Here is a 16,169-nt window from a genome sequence, read left to right on the forward strand (position 1 = left end):
GTTCGGGTATACACAAAGCGAATGGCTCCGGCGTTGTTTTGCTTTTGCATTGTATCTCCGAAGATTCGATGCAATATTCCGTCGCCGGCGTTACAGCACGAGGATTCCAAATATCCTCCGCAGAAGCCGTAGTAGAGAGAGAGAGAGAGAGAGAGAGAGAGAGAGAGAGAGAGAGAGAGAGAGAGAGAGAGAGAGAGAGAGAGAGAGACAGAGGGGGACAGAGGGGGAGAATCGACTGTCAGAGGCAGAGAGCTTGCGTGCGTGGGGCGGATATGGTTAGGCGAGTTGGTCGAGTGCTCTGCAGGCATCTCTGTCTATTCATCTGTGCAGTAGTCTCTATCTCTCTCTCTGAAGCGACATCCTAGAGGTACTCCCATACAGAGCCGCCGCTTCAAAAGAGTCGGCCACGACGGCGTCCTTTCGATGCCGATTGTCCGTTTGAGCTATTTAATGCGCGAGCTTTGTGCTCCCTCTCGGAAGCCCCAGTGTGAATCCGAAAGATATTTGGCAAGTCTGCGGAGCCGTGATGCTGACGCGAGCTCTGATATATGCCGGTGATGCTTCTCCCTTTCTCTCTTGATCCGCTGCGCTGCTTCTGCTGTGTGCTTTATTTTCCGCGGACCCGCAGCTTGCGCTTCGAATAGCTCGAGGCTATTGTTTTCTATATTTTCATGGACAATGTATTAATACACACACTTGTCACAATAATGCTTGAATAGTGTTTAGTCAATTCCTCGATGGTGACATATAAGGGCTCTGCGAATACACAGCCGGGGTACAGGAACGGATGCTCGTTATGAACGGTGACTGTACAGACATCCCGAATGCTTCAATGTCAAAGTAAGCCCAGGTGATTCGGCCCAGGACGTGGGAGAGGGCGTCGTGCACGGAATTCGTTAGGTCAGTTCCAGAGGATGCTGTGTCTGGAATCGGACTGAATCAGGTATAAGTCACGTTCTCAAGGCATTAACGCCTGCGGATGCGAGTCTACGGCTTTGTCTTTGTGACACTGCGTGCACGGCCTACTGTCGATTGTCGATCGTGGATGTGTAATGCCTTTGTACAGAGGCGTGACGAACTCGAGGCTTTTTTCTCAAAGTTTTGGTAGGTGTTGCCTTGATTCTTTTGGAAATTGTAGGAGAAAAGGGCTGATATCGCTTTGAAACGGTGCTTGCACGATGTTTCGAAAAGTTTATTTTTTGTGCAATATCTTGTTGTAGAGGAGGATGACGATACATTTTTCGAAATCTCAATTAGTCATGATCTCGCGCAAATCCTTTATTAAAAGCGCATCAAATTTACATTCGAATTGCAAACCTACTGTGTGTGCCGTAGGCGTAGCAATTTACAGAATTCGATGATTAGCTTAATCTCAATCACCTATGCAAATGGGATGCACACACATGAAATGCAAACTCTTGCAGAATCTGCCGAAGCGAAGCGCGAATTTGTTTGTAAACGATGACAGCCCAGTTCAGTAGATTCATCTTCGTAATAAAACTGTCAATTAAACCGATCGATAAATCTCATCTCCCGGGCTAATGTCTTTCCCACACAAAACGCGATTTATATCATAGTCATCGCTGATTCGTAAAATCGACCAGCCTAAGTATGTAGAAAGTTGACGATTCAACAACAATTATTTCCGGTGAGGTCATTCATCGATAGCGCAGACGTGGACTCCGCGTGAATTTTCGGTCGGACAATCTAGAGTTACCCCCGCCGATGAGCGCGAATTCTAGCGACGGCTGCAGCGGACAGATGGAATCGGCCCCGCGGTCGATACTGCTTCGCGTCGGGTGACAAGAGAGTCGACGAGAATCTCCTCACGACGCGTCAAAGTCATAACCGCGTGCGGATGACCAGCTGGAGGATATCAGTACTCGGATAAGACTTCTGATAAGACTATGACAACTTTTTTGTGCGAAGAATTAAATTTAGGAATAAAAATGCTTTCTGCATTGTGTATAGTAGCACAAAATTCGAAGTGAAACGATTTTCATTCTTCTTGCTGCAGATGGCGTGGAAAGTTCGATAACAAGTGCAGCGTCTAACGCTATATTCAAAAGCTGTCAACCCACGTCACTTCGCAACTGACCGAACACCTCCTTGAAGATCCAATGAGAAACACGACTATACGCTTGGATGCGGTTTCGATCTCGTGTCCTTGAATATCCAGGAAGGCAGAGACCACAGAATGTCGGGCTCTGTCAAATGGAGAGAGAGAGAGAGAGAGAGAGAGAGAGAGAGAGGAGAGGAGAGGAGAGAGAGAGAGAGAGAGAGAGAGAGAGAGAGAGAGAGAGAGAGAGAGAGAGAGAGAGAGAGAGAGAGAGAGAGAGAGAGGAGAGAGAGGAGAGAGAGAGAGAGAGAGAGGAGAGAGAGAGAGAGAGAGAGAGAGAGAGAGAGAGGAGAGAGAGAGAGAGAGAGAGAGAGGAGAGAGAGAGAGAGGAGAGAGAGAGAGAGAGAGAGAGGCTTATGAAAGCCATTAAAGTTCGCGGATGCGAAAGACGATATCGAAGCCGAGTCGTCATCGGAGGCTATTTAAAACTTCGTGACAATGTGGACGACGTGGGTTTGTCTACAGGCGCTTTGGAGAAGATAAACTAACCCGCCTCTTTGGTTCTGATGTTTCCAGAAATGAAAATTGATTTTCTATCGGTTTATTTGTGATACGTCGGTTGGCCTCGTTGAAATACAAGCTCATGTTAAGAGATCGGTAAGACCGGATAATCCAATTATATCGGATGCGAAGATATCCCTAAACCTTCCCTCGCCGGGCCGTTGTTTGCGTCGTAAAACAGGAATATTAAAAAAAGTTCGTAATTTAGTTGGACAGGGCAAATTAAATTTTTAACTAAATAATGTATAGAAATTAAAATTTATTTCGTATAACCTAAGAAAAGTCTGCAAAGACAAAATTATCACTAAATCGAAGAAGCAGCACTTAAGAAATAACAATACCCTGAGAGCATTGTAAATTACGTAGCAAGACTTAAAAGTAAAGCTGTACCCCGTTTGGTCCAGAAAGCAGCGCTTTCCGCGCCAGCATTTAAATCAACCGTAACTACGTAGGCGGGTCTGCCTTGGTCTCCGCAGCGTTGTGGATAGTAGTAACAGGGACAGCTGTACAGACCTTTAATGAAAATTCAAATCTCTTTTAGGATAAATTATCGATTGCTCGTTCTGCGTTGCAAACTTTTATTCGAATTATAATTTTTCTCTCAACAAGGAAGGATGTGCAAGAAAATGAAAAAAAATTTCAACCCACCTCTTGTTTTCTTCCTCGTCTGCTCCGTTGGTTTGAAATGGATAACCGGCATGTTACAAAACAGTTGCATAGGGGCGGGATCAACAAGAGCTCCGAGCTTTCTATCCCAGCCAGCGCCTTCGAGAAACATGGATCTTACGTAAACGCCGTCCTGTAGGGATATTTTTATTTTTTTTTGTATCAATCATAGAATGGATATTTTTCTTCCGAACTTAAAATTTAATTAAAGTTATCTAGGAACATGAAGCTGTACCTGTTTCTTTCTGATATGTGGAATTTAATTAAAAAGAAACACGATAATATTATGTTTCTGCTTTTCTCACTTCTGTAGATTTCGTACAAAGCGTTGAACAGTCAGACTTAAAATTCGCACTTCATGCGTGACTCTCAATCACAATTATACGAGTTGAGTTGAAACTTATTTTAAAAAATCCCGCGGCCATTTCCCCGCAAAAGTTCTAAAACACACACACACATTTGGACGAAGCTCTCGAGGGAATTTCCAACTGCGGTAATCGTCGCGAACAATTATTCTCAGCTTTCCGCTGTCATTACAATAAGTGCGCCTTAACGGATAATTATTATGACTGCCATAATGATCAGCTATTATGCGTCAGAGAGCGAGAGACACAGAAAGCGTACCTCTGGCGGCGTCATCAGCAGCGCAGCCTCGTCTTTACCCTTAAAGACGTCGAATTCCCAGGAGAGCGTGTCGATGGATACGCCGGAGCGCCTCGCGGCGGTTTGCAGCACAGCCGTGAGAAATCCCGTGGGGAAGGTAAAGGCGGCCAGCCAGAAAAGCACAGGTGGCTGCGTCGTCTCGGCCCACTTGGAGAAGTGCTCGACTCTGAGCACCAGGTCCCGTGTCCAGGCTCCGAGGGATTTAAGCGACGGGTAGGCCCTGGACCAGCCGCTCGGAACACGGCCCTCCTGGACGCAGGTGAAGATTTCCTCGAGCTCGGACGACATGACGACCAGGCCCTGAATCGCTCGGCAGAGTTCTTCTAGACTCGAACGGGTCTGGTACAGTAGGTCATTGTAGCGAATGATTTCTTGGAGGAGAACTACGTCCAGGGGCTTCTTGTACGGGCCTATAAGGCGCTCGGTGCGCTCGTAGTCGATTGGTTTCGGAAGCTTGGATATTATGTCCTGGGAGAGCTGGATCACCTGCGAGACAAATGACAAAAATAGAGGAATTTCCTGCAGTATTTTTGGCCGTGTATTTTGTAAAATTGTTCGATCAGAGTAGGGCAGAATCATATTTGCTAAAATTACTCTGCAGATAATGATGTTAGTTTTGATATTGAATTTTGGAAACTTCGTTCGATTCCATCAAATTGGAGAATAAATCTGAAAGCCCCTTTTTGGATACTTTTAATAACTTCACTCCAATCATAAATCGAATAAATATCTCATCTCGGATCGACAGTTCAAACGCAGTGTTCCGAGCGTTATTCACTATATCGCGGTATAGACGAACATTGTCAAAAAATATTTCCGAATTCTCGCTGCAGCGAAGAAAAATATTTGAACCGTACGTGCGCGCTTTTCAGAGTGGCGAACGGTGATGGATCTGCTGTAACCCTGTATACCGCAAATCTCGTTACATTCCGACTAACAATCCGCGCACGACTATTCTTCGAAAAAAAAAAATACTCGAGAGCGTGATGGGAAAAACAAAGCGAAACCAACGAGTCTCTACTTCCGACAACAATGCTCGTGAATCAATACTGTACTAACCCGGTCTTCGGTGGACATGGTCTCCGCGCTGTCGACAACCTGCATCTGCAAGCTCATCAGCGTCTCGAAGGTCAGTCTCGTCTCTATGATGAGGGACGTTATGTCAGCGTTGGGATGTTGTCCGAAAGCTTCGGGTCTGTCAGTCATCGGCAAAGCGTTGATGAAATCTCGGTAGGTCTCGAGGGAGCCGTCACGTGGCACGTGGTACGTCGGCAGTGACGAGAGCCGATAGTGGCTCACGTTCAGCAGCGACTCGTTCATGTAGTCCTCGACGTAAGCCATCAGCAGTCGACGATCCCAGTCGTCGGTCACGTGACCCCCGTAGCAGATGCCCGCGATCAGGTACTTCAAAGCGTCCCACGGTGTCTCCGGGTACTCGTCCAGATAGACTTGCAGCAGATTCTCCGAGACCTGTGAGGCGAAGAGTTTAATTGCTTCGTAAAATGGCATAGGTATATAGTTATACCTCGAAATCCGAATCATTGAAGCTGTAAATGACGTTCCAGCCGAGCTGCTGGAATTTCTTTCGCTCGAGCAGGACCGAGTGGAAAAATACGAGCGCAAAGAGGAGCTTCTTGTACTTGGCTTTGGCATTGCAAATTTCGAATTGCGGCTCGCTTATCAGCCCGTAGAGACGTTTCATGTTGGCTCTCAGACCTTTCGGGGGCTCCGTCGTCATCTTTATTCCGGCCTGGAGGATCGATATTGGGAACTGCGGGGTCGGACTCGAGCTTAACCAGAGTCTATGAATAAGAGAATCACGTTTACCATTTTTCTTGTAAACTTTTGGGAGTATCATCGAAATATTCATTAATTAATACCAAGCGCACACCTTCTAAATATAGGTCGAACTAAAGCGTAAGAGATGCATCAACCGTACGCTAGAAAGCTATTACGCCATGACAAAGTATAACTTTATACTATTCTGGCGGCCTTTGCCGCGTTTTCAAACGTCACACACAGACGTGCGGTACAGCACATTCCACTTATTTCGCGAATTTCCTCGACTTCCATACTGCACACATGCACTCTCTCGAGGCGCAAACTTTTGACTAAGCTCGCTGGAGTGAATTTTATGATTTATTGTTTTTCCTCTGACCGACTTATGCACGTATTGCGAATTTTCTTTTACGCGAGGTTGATTCTTCTTTTTTTTTTGTTCGAGATGATGCTCACCTGAATTCGGGATGTACGTCTTTGCTGTTGCCCAAATTCTCGACGATTTTGTCTAGCTTCGGCATCCAGCTTAATGATAAGTGGCAGTTTGCCAGAAATACCCAGGCGCCTTCCTTGGAACCGATTTCGATCATCCTGCGGTAAAGCAATATCGTGAGTTCCCACAATACATTTTTTTTCCTTAATTTGAGATTCTTATTACTAATCAAAGAAAAATCGAGCTTCGAATCATAAAATGTTGATCAGCCTTTTTCATTATTTCAAGGCTACAGCAAACAAATAGAGAAAAATAAATCATCACCTCGTTGCAATTGGTGCCTGTCCTTGGCCGAGCGACAGCGTCATGAACCTGTGAGCCATGTCATGGTTCTCGGCGAGCTGCATGAGTGCGCCGGTGGGATCGACACCCGGTGACAGGACGAATATCAGGGGTGTGCGGGCGGTGGAGTCATCGAGGACGGCCTTGACGTCGAGTACCGGCGGCTCGACAAAAGCTTGCCCGAGATTGCGCACGATGAAGCTGCGCAGACAGCTCGTCATGCGATCCGCGCGACAACTGCGGATTATCAGCATCTTCTGGAACTCGTTGCAGCGGTCCTCCCACTCGCCCACCAGTGGCTCGGTTTCCGGATCGTTCGCCAAGTACCTAACGTATTGACACTTTTATAAGGAGATTTATCCTTAAGAGTGCTCCATCTTTATGCTGGACGTTTGAATTTTTAGCAGCGCCCCCACGTTACACCTCGATAATCGTTAATGATTGAAATAAACTTAACAGTCGGAAAGTAGGCGTTCGTAAGTTTCAGCACGTGTAGTAGGTATCAAAGAATATTACGAAATTGAGTTTCTTAGGTAACAGTTTAAATTAACATTTTATTCCGTCGACAACTTTTAAGAAGCAGTGGCCATTTTGCTAACTACGATTTGACTTTGTCCGACAAAATATGTCGTTATTATTTAATTTTAGTTGTTTGATTTTTTTTCTTATACTTATTACAAGTGCTGAAACTCGATTTACGGTGATAAAGTTAGTCCTTAATTATGAAAAACAAAAACGTTTTCTCCGCTAGGTGGCGGGTCACTCGAGGTGTGGAGTGGCTCTTAAAAAGATAGCATACCATTTGTGCCAATCACGCGGTGATTGTTCGAAAGACTCGACGAGTCCGTGAAAACCGGGCAGTTTCTCGAGTTCGGTTATGCTGTCCCAGGATTCATCCGGCAACCAGGCTACCGGTTTATCGGGCTGGCTCTCACGGTCTACGACAATACCGCCAGTCAGTAAGAACGAGTACTCGGATTGGTAAATTTTGTCCTGTGCTTCGAGGATCTTTATGCACATGTGGAACGAGAACAGAAGTTTGTGCTGCTCGAACAGACCTCTGCAAGTGTTTCTGCAAACGGTAATAGTCGATTAGCTGCAGTAAAGCTTTTTCAAAATATAATAATTCCCAGCATACCTGTACAGAGCGTAAGTATGGTAACCGTTCAACGAATCTATCCTCTCACTTAGATCCGAACTCTTCGGACTCTTGTCGATCGAAATGCTGAACAGCGATATGTAAGCGTCCAGGGAAAACTGATACATCGGATCTATCAAGCTCATGTCGTTCAAAACGAAGAAAAGCAGCGACGCCCTCTTGGAACAGGCTCGATAGCCTTCTCTCGCGGCGTCGATCTCTTTCTCGGTCTCCTCGGATACCACTAACGACTCCTGAATCGTAATAGCCGTGCTTTTAGAAGTTTGCAGAGTCGTGAGCAAGTCCAAATCATCAAGGAGAGAGCCGGACGTCACGCTCAGTAAGCTGAAAGGAAAAGCCCACGACAATAGAAAAAATTAAAGCGACGAACAAGAATGTACCAGATGTAAATAAAGATCGTCTTTCATCGCATACGGAAAAGAAAATAGTGAAGCGACAAAAGGAATAGGAATGCCTTAAATTGTCGGTACAGAGAGAGAGAGAGAGAGAGAGAGAGAGAGAGAGAGAGAGAGAGAGAGAGAGAGAGAGAGAGAGAGAGAGAGAGAGAGAGAGAGAGAGAGAGAGAGAGAGAAAGGAGTAGCAGATGGTGAAATAAAAAAGGGGGAAAAATAAACGTACTAGAGGATTTTGTCCTCGAGCTCTTTCAGGTTGCGTTTTCCGGTGGCAATGGTGAGGACCAGATTATCCTTTTGTTCCTCGAGCTGAGGCTTTTCTTTCCTGACGACGATGCCGAGCAGTTGAGCCTCCAGACCTGTGCGGATAAAGAGGAAGCTTGCGGTAGGCAAAGGTATAGTCGCTGAACGTGAGCCATCAGTATCAAGTATTCAACACAACTGGCATAATGTATGGCGATTCTATATACCGCGTAGTAGGTGAAAGCATTCGTTATATACCTTGTTCCTTGATGGCGAAGTTGCAGAGGGTGGTTTTCGTCGATATCTCGGGGGCGTAGTGCGGGTTCGAGAGTTTCGTCGTGATGAACAGCCGGAACTTGTCGTTGAAGCCGATCATTTTGTCGTTGAATTTAATCATCACTTGGTTGCCTGTGATTTAAGAGACTTTACAACTTTTCGCACTTGATTCGTTAAATATCGATTACTTCAGGCGTCGCCTCGAGACGTAATGGTACTTTATACATCTTTTTTCGAAGTGAATTTTCACAGATTGAAATTTTTGAATATCGATATAAAAATATTTGAGGAAGGAGGTACAGACCTGTTTTAATAAAAGCTTTTTGAAGCACGGAATCCATCACAGGCTCTAGAGTCTCTCCCACGTTTTGAAGTAAAACCGGTTTTCCGAACTGAATTGCGTGTTCGAGGATTTTCGCGAAATCCGGCTGTCCGAAGTCGATGATTCGCAGCGTCTGCAATTCGAATATCGACAGAAAATTATTTAAAATGAAACTAGAAAATAACAAAAAGCTCACGTTCTTCGTCTCCATGTTCCTAATCCATTTAGCGGCCTGAGCTTGCGGATCGATAACAAGTGGCCACCTCGTGCCCCTCGTGATGATTATTCCGTTCTCAGTGCTAAAGTCGTCCGACGGCAAGCCCTGGATGTTCCATTCTCGGATCGTCGTAGGGTCGCTCAAAAATTCCTTCACGTCGAGACTCCGCGAACTTGGAATCTCTTTCTCGAGAACCTTTGTACAGGAGCAAGAGGGAAAAGAGCTTGCAAAAAGTTTTTCGCGAAAGAAGAATACTCTCTTCGCGCACGCGCGCTTGTGTGTGTATGTGTGTCTGAGGGTTACACAAGAGCGAAAGCGTTTTTCGCGAGTGAAACTTGGTCCGGTCTCTCAAGTTTAGTGAAAAGTAGTTCTAGCATCGATATCGATTTTTTTTCTCACGGCGAATTTAGTTTGCGCGAGCGAGATGAAGCGCGAAACGAAAAATTAGCATGGAAATGAAAAAGGAGCCCTAACAGCCAGGAGCGTTATATTGGAAGATGAAGAAAGTGCCGAAAGTTTCCGGCGATTTTTTATTGCTGTTATGCATAAGAAATTTGCTTACGGCTCGCTGGCGCTACGAAATTCGCAGTTTATTTCAGTTTTCCGGATTGTGTTTTTTTCCGATAATTCTTGTAACCGGTTTACAAAGTTTTATAAGCTTTTAAAGGTATTCGGTCAGTAAAGGTCGAACGCATGTTGAAAGCTGCTTCGAATGCCCTTATTTATTCCGTTAGCCCCTGTGCAAAAGCTCACCTCTGCAGTCCAGATGCGCACGAGCTCATCCCTGTAATTAGAAACAAAGGGTCCCAGGTAGGAGACGAAAGCGGTAGCAATTAGGCAATCGCCCGGCAACGAATCGAACAAGCCGTCGAGTTCCCGAACGCTGCTCTCCCATCTGACCCTCTCTCCGGAGAGACCATCCACTAACATAGCTGCGCGCTCCAACTTCAACTTCAATAACTCCTCCTATATCCGGATAAAATATTGAGATTTCCTTCCACCTCCTTTATCAATATTTCTTCGACTTGTTTGATCTGACGAAATTGAATTTTCACCCTGCTCGCTCTTATATTTGTGCGAAAGTTATTATACTAAATTACTCGGTATTTTTAATCGATTTTTCCTTCTATCATCGAGTCGTTGCACAACTCGGCATTACGCGTCGGATGGGAAATAATTGCGCAGAGAGAAATAACTTCAGAGGGGGTACGAGTGGAAAGTTGTGAATAATTGAATGCCCGTGGAAATGGATTCGCGAGCTTTCTTTTGTATAAATAAGGAAAAATTGAGAGAAAGCGCAAAAAAGGGATGTAATAAGAGGGAAAGGAGCAATAGTGGTAGTGGAGCGGAAAAAGGCAACAAGCACCGACCAAGCTAATTAAGTCTTCTTTTTCCTTCATCTTCGCGTCGTACACTTGCTGCAGTCGCTCCAACTCCTCTTGCAACTTTTGCAATTGCGCTCTCGCCTCGGCTAAAGCAGTTTCTTTCTCGCGTAGAGATGCCAGCGCGGCTTCAAGTTTTTCCCGTTTCGGCGCCACGATTCTGAGGACAGCCGCGAGTTTTTTTAATTTTAATCCTATTTTCTATTTTCGTCCAGTTTTTATTACAATCTTCCTAATGTTATAGCAATACCTGTAAAGCTTTCCGTACTGCTCCATGGCGATGACCCACATGCTCAGAGATTTCGCAGCGTTGGACACGATGCCGACTTTTTCCGGTTCGAATTCGGGATTGGAAGTGTACTTGCTGATGGTGCGCAGCGTTTTGTCAGAGATGTGGTCCTTGTCGAAGTCCCTAAGCTAAAATGAAAGAATTTATCAGGAAGCCCTTAAAAAAGTACTCGACTCTGCATAAAGCTCACCGTGTTTATGAAATTGACATCTCCTAGTTGCCGTTTAGATTCGGCCCACGTGGGTTCGGAATTTTTCAGAATCATCACCGCTTCCAGCACCATTTCGACTCTGGCCGGAGGTCTGGTGAACGACTTGATTTCCGATATATCCTTCTTACTCAAAGCGTCCAAAGCCTACGCGATATAATTTCGAAAATTCGTCATAAAGCACATATAATCGACGTGAGTAAAGCTCGAAACGAGAGGCTCCTCCTTCACATAACAACACCGAGGGCTCGCATAAGCTCGTGCAAGCTCAGATCGATCGGAGCTTACGTGTGTTATTGGTCGAGAAAGACGAAGGGTGCAGTGAATCTTGCAAAGAGAAGAAACAGAGGGTAAATAAACGTACCATCATGGCCTCTTGCAGAGCGGGCTCGACGGTGGCCAGGTCGGCTCGGGCAATCTCCTCGAGCCTCTTGCAGACTTTGGACTCCTCGGCTATCCTCACCGATCTCGCTGTAACGAGCTTCTGCGTCTCGTCGGCGTCGCGCCTCTGACTTACGATGCTCACGAGGTACTCCTCGCACTCGGCCGTCGAGCGCTGGACCTGTTGCTGCGTCGCCGCAAGCTCCACCGCCATCTCGTTCACTTTTTCCCTGGTGTCGTCGAGCTTGAACAGCCCGTTGCGCAGCTTATTCGCCTGCTCCGACAACTCGAGCCGCTTCTCCCCGAGCATTCTGCAAGCATTTTTATCGCGTCTTTGTAGACAAGTGCATAATAGTAAAAGTTTGAAATTGCGCCTTTCTCTTATTAATTGGAAAAGCTCCGAGTGATAAACGAGAAGAATCGTGGGAGCTGAATCGAACAAATCGTACTGTTTATATCCGGCGACCAGCTCGAGGAAATTCGTAGGCGTCACGTAGTTGTAACGTTTCATCTCTACGGACATTCGCCGGGAAAATTGGGAGACTGTGTCGTGAATCAAGGAAAAGGTCGAAGCAATGGCGCCGCGCATTTGGTCCTCGAGCAGAGCCGCTGGTGTTTCGCTTGCCACTTCCTTCGGAGAATGGAATATTCAAATGAAACGATGAACGAAATCTTTTTACAGGATAGATAAATTCTTTGACAAACAAGTGCGGAGATAAATAAAAGCCACGACCCTTAAAGAAAGCTCTCGCCGCAGCTTTTCGTGCAGCGGAGAATGGTAGTGATTTATAAATTTCCACGGCTGCGTATAAGGAGGAAAATATACGGTAGAAATGAGGAAGGGAATCGCTTACCTCGGTCCTCTTGTCCCCGGTAATGGTCAGAGTAAAATCAAGATTCATGAGGAACTTGTTACCGACTTCGAGGAGCGCTTCCCTCGGCCACTCGTGGAACCAATCGATGCTCGTGCAGTTGATCAGCGCCGGATATTGGCGCAATCTGTTTCGGAAAGCGTCGCCGATCGGGCTCATGCACAGGATCACGTGTAGGTTCGCCCGCACCCGCTGGATCAGAAACTGATATATCGCCTCGGCCGTCGGGCTTATTCCGGCCTTTGTGGCGTCCTTCGACAGCTTGTTTTTAATCTGGAATACGTATTTTATTTGTATAACGAGCTCGACGCAAACACCAAAAGTTTTTGGCATAATTTCCAGTTTGATCGAAATGCCAGAGGGCGAGTGAGTGGCTACTCGGAGGAGCAGCGGTTCCGATCGACAGCTCTCTACTACACGTCGATCAAGTTTATCGAGAGTAGTGGTAGATGTGTGCGTTGTATTTGGCTCCGAAGAAAGCGAGCGAAGCATTAAGTATCGGTGGAAACTTACGTCCTCGAGCTCGTCGCTCTTGTACAAACTAGCGATTTCCCCGGTGCTGAGCATGTTGTTCACGATTTCGAGGAACTGCTCCTCGACGATTTGAGTGTCATTGAAGAGGAAGCTCGAAGGCTTGTTTTCGACGCCCGCCAAGTAGTAGAGGCTTTTGAGGTCCTCGCGGAATTCCGGCACGTGGTAATGCTTCGAAACCTCGATTTGGAAGGTTGTCAGCTCGCACATGTAAGCGGCCAGACGCGAGAGGGACTGCCGCCCACTTCCACCGATTCCGACCAGCAGCATGTTGCCTCGTGGCTGAACAGACGTTATAAAAAAGTCAAGCGATATATGAGAAGAATTACGGAATTTCAAACGTCACGCGGCTTGACGAAATCGTTTCTATAAATGAAAACGTTTCGAATTAATCCAGCCGTTGGAACGCCAAATCCGTGCGCGAGAGAAAAGCGAATATATATTCGAACTTTGTCAAAGGCGTGCGCGATGACGTGGATGAAATTATTTTCGCTTCTAGAACGTTTATCAATGATTAAAACCGAAACGCCCGAGTGTGAACGGATTAAACGAGGATTTAGAGAGGAAAAACTAATACCGCAGCGAAACGCTTAGGGAAGCGGAAAAAAAGCGCGCAGCACAAGCGTTAAAATTAAAATGATGCCGAAATTAGCAGAGAAAAAAAGCACTCAGAAACGTGGGCGGAGCAAAAAAAGCTCTTTTCTCCAGGTGCGGAAAACGAGGTAGTTGAGTCACGTCGTTTCTATGCCCTGCAGCCGTGTTTTGCAGCATACCTCCGATATTACACGCACGATGCGGCATATGTGCTCGACGGCGTCCCGGAAAAGTATGAGGTCAAGACGAACGACGCCGGCCGTCGCGTTGTGCTCGTCCATCTGGCCCTCGGCGTAGCTGCGTACGGCACCGACGTCCCTCAGGTCTTCGTAGATGTTCCAAGCGTTCATAAAGCTCCCTGAAGAACAATAAGATTGTCCGGCGGCATGAGAGCCACTGACGTATCTCCCTCGTGTGTGCCCTGATTACGCCCATTATTCCCACCGCAAACATCGCTGAGGAATTCGGCGCCCGAATGCCGACCCCCTTACCGAGAACCATACGTGCTATATAGATACATAGCCTGTATGACGTGTAAATGCGAGAGGAAATCACGGATTTATTTGCTGTTCACTCGAGGCTATGCGTTGTGTGCTTGTCTGGAATACTGATTTTAATCGAATAGAATTATGTGGGTTGTGTAGATAATTAAAGTCGAGGAAAAATTGAGTTGTCGGTGGTGATGCGAAAGAATTGGAATCGATTGTTATTACTTTGCGGATATTGGCTTTTGTACCGATGTGTATTGTTCTCCCTTTTATCGGATGCAATTACGGCTTATTAGTTTTTTTTTTTAATCGTAATGAGCAATTTTAAATGCTCGATGCTTTTGATGCGGGCCGTCGTTTTAAACAAGAAATCAATGTTGTGCATTTTGTTTAAAAAAACAGACCAACGCGGTGATTTACTTTAAAATTCAGACGTAACGAGAGTTTTCCGCGCACCTTTTGCCTTTTGTTTCGTCAGCGTCAAAACGCGAGCAAGGCATAAATTAGCTGTTCACAAAGGCGAGCTCATTTTTTCTTTTTTTTCTTTTTTTTGTTGAGACGTCGCATATGCCATAATCGCTGAGCTCGTCTAATTAGTTTTCCAATAGCGGGTTTCCAAGTTCAAAAAGATCTAGAGTTACTTACCGAAAATTGGACACCTTTTTTCCGGACAAAGCCCGTGAAATGTTGATTCAAAGTATTGACCGAGCTGCTCGTTCAGCGCAGAAACAAACCATTCTCTGTCCCTTTAAAAAATAAAAAAAAAACATACGAATGATCCTTTGTTCACATTACAACAATATTCGCGTGTGTAACGTCAACGCATCAATATTCTAATAAAGCTCGTCAGAACTGTGTTTCACTTCCAGTGATATTTTATTATAACAATACGTACGTATACACTTTAAACGAATATTTTTCATCATATTAAAAACGAACGTGCTTATCACTTCGAAAGCAACATCAAACGATTGATCAGACCAAATTGGAAGTGACGTCCGCAAAATGCTACGCTTTATTATTTCGATTCCAGCACAGCTTGTAAATTTTTACTAACGCACTTCCAATTACTGTTCGATAAAGATTCGATCAAAAGCGAAGAATTCTTTGAGGGGGAGAAACATTTTTCATCGCATCTCGTATACTTGTCGCTAGCAGCAGGGGCGAGAACGAACGTGTCTATAGTGGGTGGGGCAGGGAAGCAAAGCAACTTACTGATCGTCGACGAGTCGATCGTTGAAGACGCGGAAGGTCTCGTGAATCCAGAGGCGCAGGAAGCTCTGCTTCGAGTATTGGTAGTCTTTATGGCTGCGCAGCAGGCCTTGAAAGACCTGGAAAAATGAAACCTCGCTCTAGAGAGATCCAATTCAATTTTCTCCCTCGTATTTATTACAATGGCGCGCCGATTGCAGCTACACGCATTCGATGACGCGCCATTCGTTCCTATGTAGGAGAGACATCGATGTGAACTAGATTTTTATTGCACGAGCTGTAGTTGGAATGTTGAGAAACTCTATTTTCAACTTTGCGCCGCGCAGTTTGTTGTGAACTACCGAGCTTCGCTGATGATGAATAATTTGTCGATTAAAGCGTGTCGAAAGTCATTTATACATGTAAGCTTGTGTGTGTCTAAAGATGTTAGTGTAAACTTTATTCCTTCATGAGTCGGTTTTTTGTTGCATAAAGAATTTCGAAAATAAATTTTCTCGTGAAGCTCTCCCCTATACACTAGCTAGTATAATTGCCATAAAAAAATTATGATGTTACACGACAAGACCAACCTTCGAAATGTCCCGCAAGTTGAACAAGTAATGCATCTTCATCGGTGTGGGCAGCATGTGAAGAACGACGCTATTGTACATGCCTATCGTGGCCATTGTGATGTCGCTCGCTGCGGCGGAGAGAAAAAGTGGCCGAGTGATACGACGAGAAAGTGAATTTCAAAAGCGTATGATATTAATTTTTTTTTCTCCTTCTCTCTCCGAGATGAAATATCGAAAAATCCATTAGGGAAATTTGTCCCGGGTGAAAGTGACAACGCTTACCGAGAGCCTTGACTTCTTGGTGAAAATCTAATAACTGCTGATTCAGCATCGTGCCATATATCCTCGCGATTTGCTTCTCCGCGGGAAACGTCATGTTGACGAGGTTGAATTTGGAGATCAGCCTGTTCGTTACCGTGTTCCTACCACCTCCGGGCGGGCCCATCGAGCCGATCAGTTGCATTTTCTGAACGAACTTTTGGCTCTGATTCTGACGGTCGTACCTGGTGTAGAGCGTTTGATTTTTCAAATCGGCGATTTTGTCTTCCA

The 16,169-nt window shown here is 45.6% G+C and overlaps 1 protein-coding gene across 1 annotated transcript in view; it reads right to left on the reverse strand.

Annotated features, from left to right (window-relative positions):
* Window positions 1-2,859: 2,859 nt before the first annotated feature.
* The window catches only part of LOC100121303 (dynein heavy chain 2, axonemal), a 33,001-nt gene continuing 19,691 nt past the window's right edge, over window positions 2,860-16,169 (reverse strand). The window contains exons 36-61 of the mRNA XM_008211758.2: window positions 15,903-16,123; window positions 15,639-15,748; window positions 15,073-15,188; window positions 14,503-14,603; window positions 13,549-13,727; window positions 12,758-13,057; window positions 12,227-12,517; window positions 11,822-12,003; window positions 11,356-11,683; window positions 10,974-11,138; window positions 10,745-10,911; window positions 10,483-10,654; window positions 9,866-10,078; window positions 9,092-9,307; window positions 8,878-9,028; window positions 8,556-8,705; window positions 8,281-8,413; window positions 7,642-7,986; window positions 7,303-7,575; window positions 6,486-6,830; window positions 6,185-6,319; window positions 5,475-5,751; window positions 5,009-5,419; window positions 3,911-4,435; window positions 3,269-3,419; window positions 2,860-3,133 (exon numbers count right to left, since the gene is read on the reverse strand). Coding sequence (XP_008209980.1) covers window positions 2,979-3,133; window positions 3,269-3,419; window positions 3,911-4,435; window positions 5,009-5,419; window positions 5,475-5,751; window positions 6,185-6,319; window positions 6,486-6,830; window positions 7,303-7,575; window positions 7,642-7,986; window positions 8,281-8,413; window positions 8,556-8,705; window positions 8,878-9,028; window positions 9,092-9,307; window positions 9,866-10,078; window positions 10,483-10,654; window positions 10,745-10,911; window positions 10,974-11,138; window positions 11,356-11,683; window positions 11,822-12,003; window positions 12,227-12,517; window positions 12,758-13,057; window positions 13,549-13,727; window positions 14,503-14,603; window positions 15,073-15,188; window positions 15,639-15,748; window positions 15,903-16,123 — 5,812 coding nt within the window. The 3' untranslated portion in view covers window positions 2,860-2,978. The remainder of the gene's footprint in view (window positions 3,134-3,268; window positions 3,420-3,910; window positions 4,436-5,008; window positions 5,420-5,474; window positions 5,752-6,184; window positions 6,320-6,485; window positions 6,831-7,302; window positions 7,576-7,641; window positions 7,987-8,280; window positions 8,414-8,555; window positions 8,706-8,877; window positions 9,029-9,091; window positions 9,308-9,865; window positions 10,079-10,482; window positions 10,655-10,744; window positions 10,912-10,973; window positions 11,139-11,355; window positions 11,684-11,821; window positions 12,004-12,226; window positions 12,518-12,757; window positions 13,058-13,548; window positions 13,728-14,502; window positions 14,604-15,072; window positions 15,189-15,638; window positions 15,749-15,902; window positions 16,124-16,169) is intronic.

The sequence above is a fragment of the Nasonia vitripennis genome, chromosome 4 (genome assembly GCF_009193385.2).
Source record: "Nasonia vitripennis strain AsymCx chromosome 4, Nvit_psr_1.1, whole genome shotgun sequence".
Taxonomy (NCBI): Eukaryota; Metazoa; Arthropoda; class Insecta; order Hymenoptera; family Pteromalidae; genus Nasonia; species Nasonia vitripennis.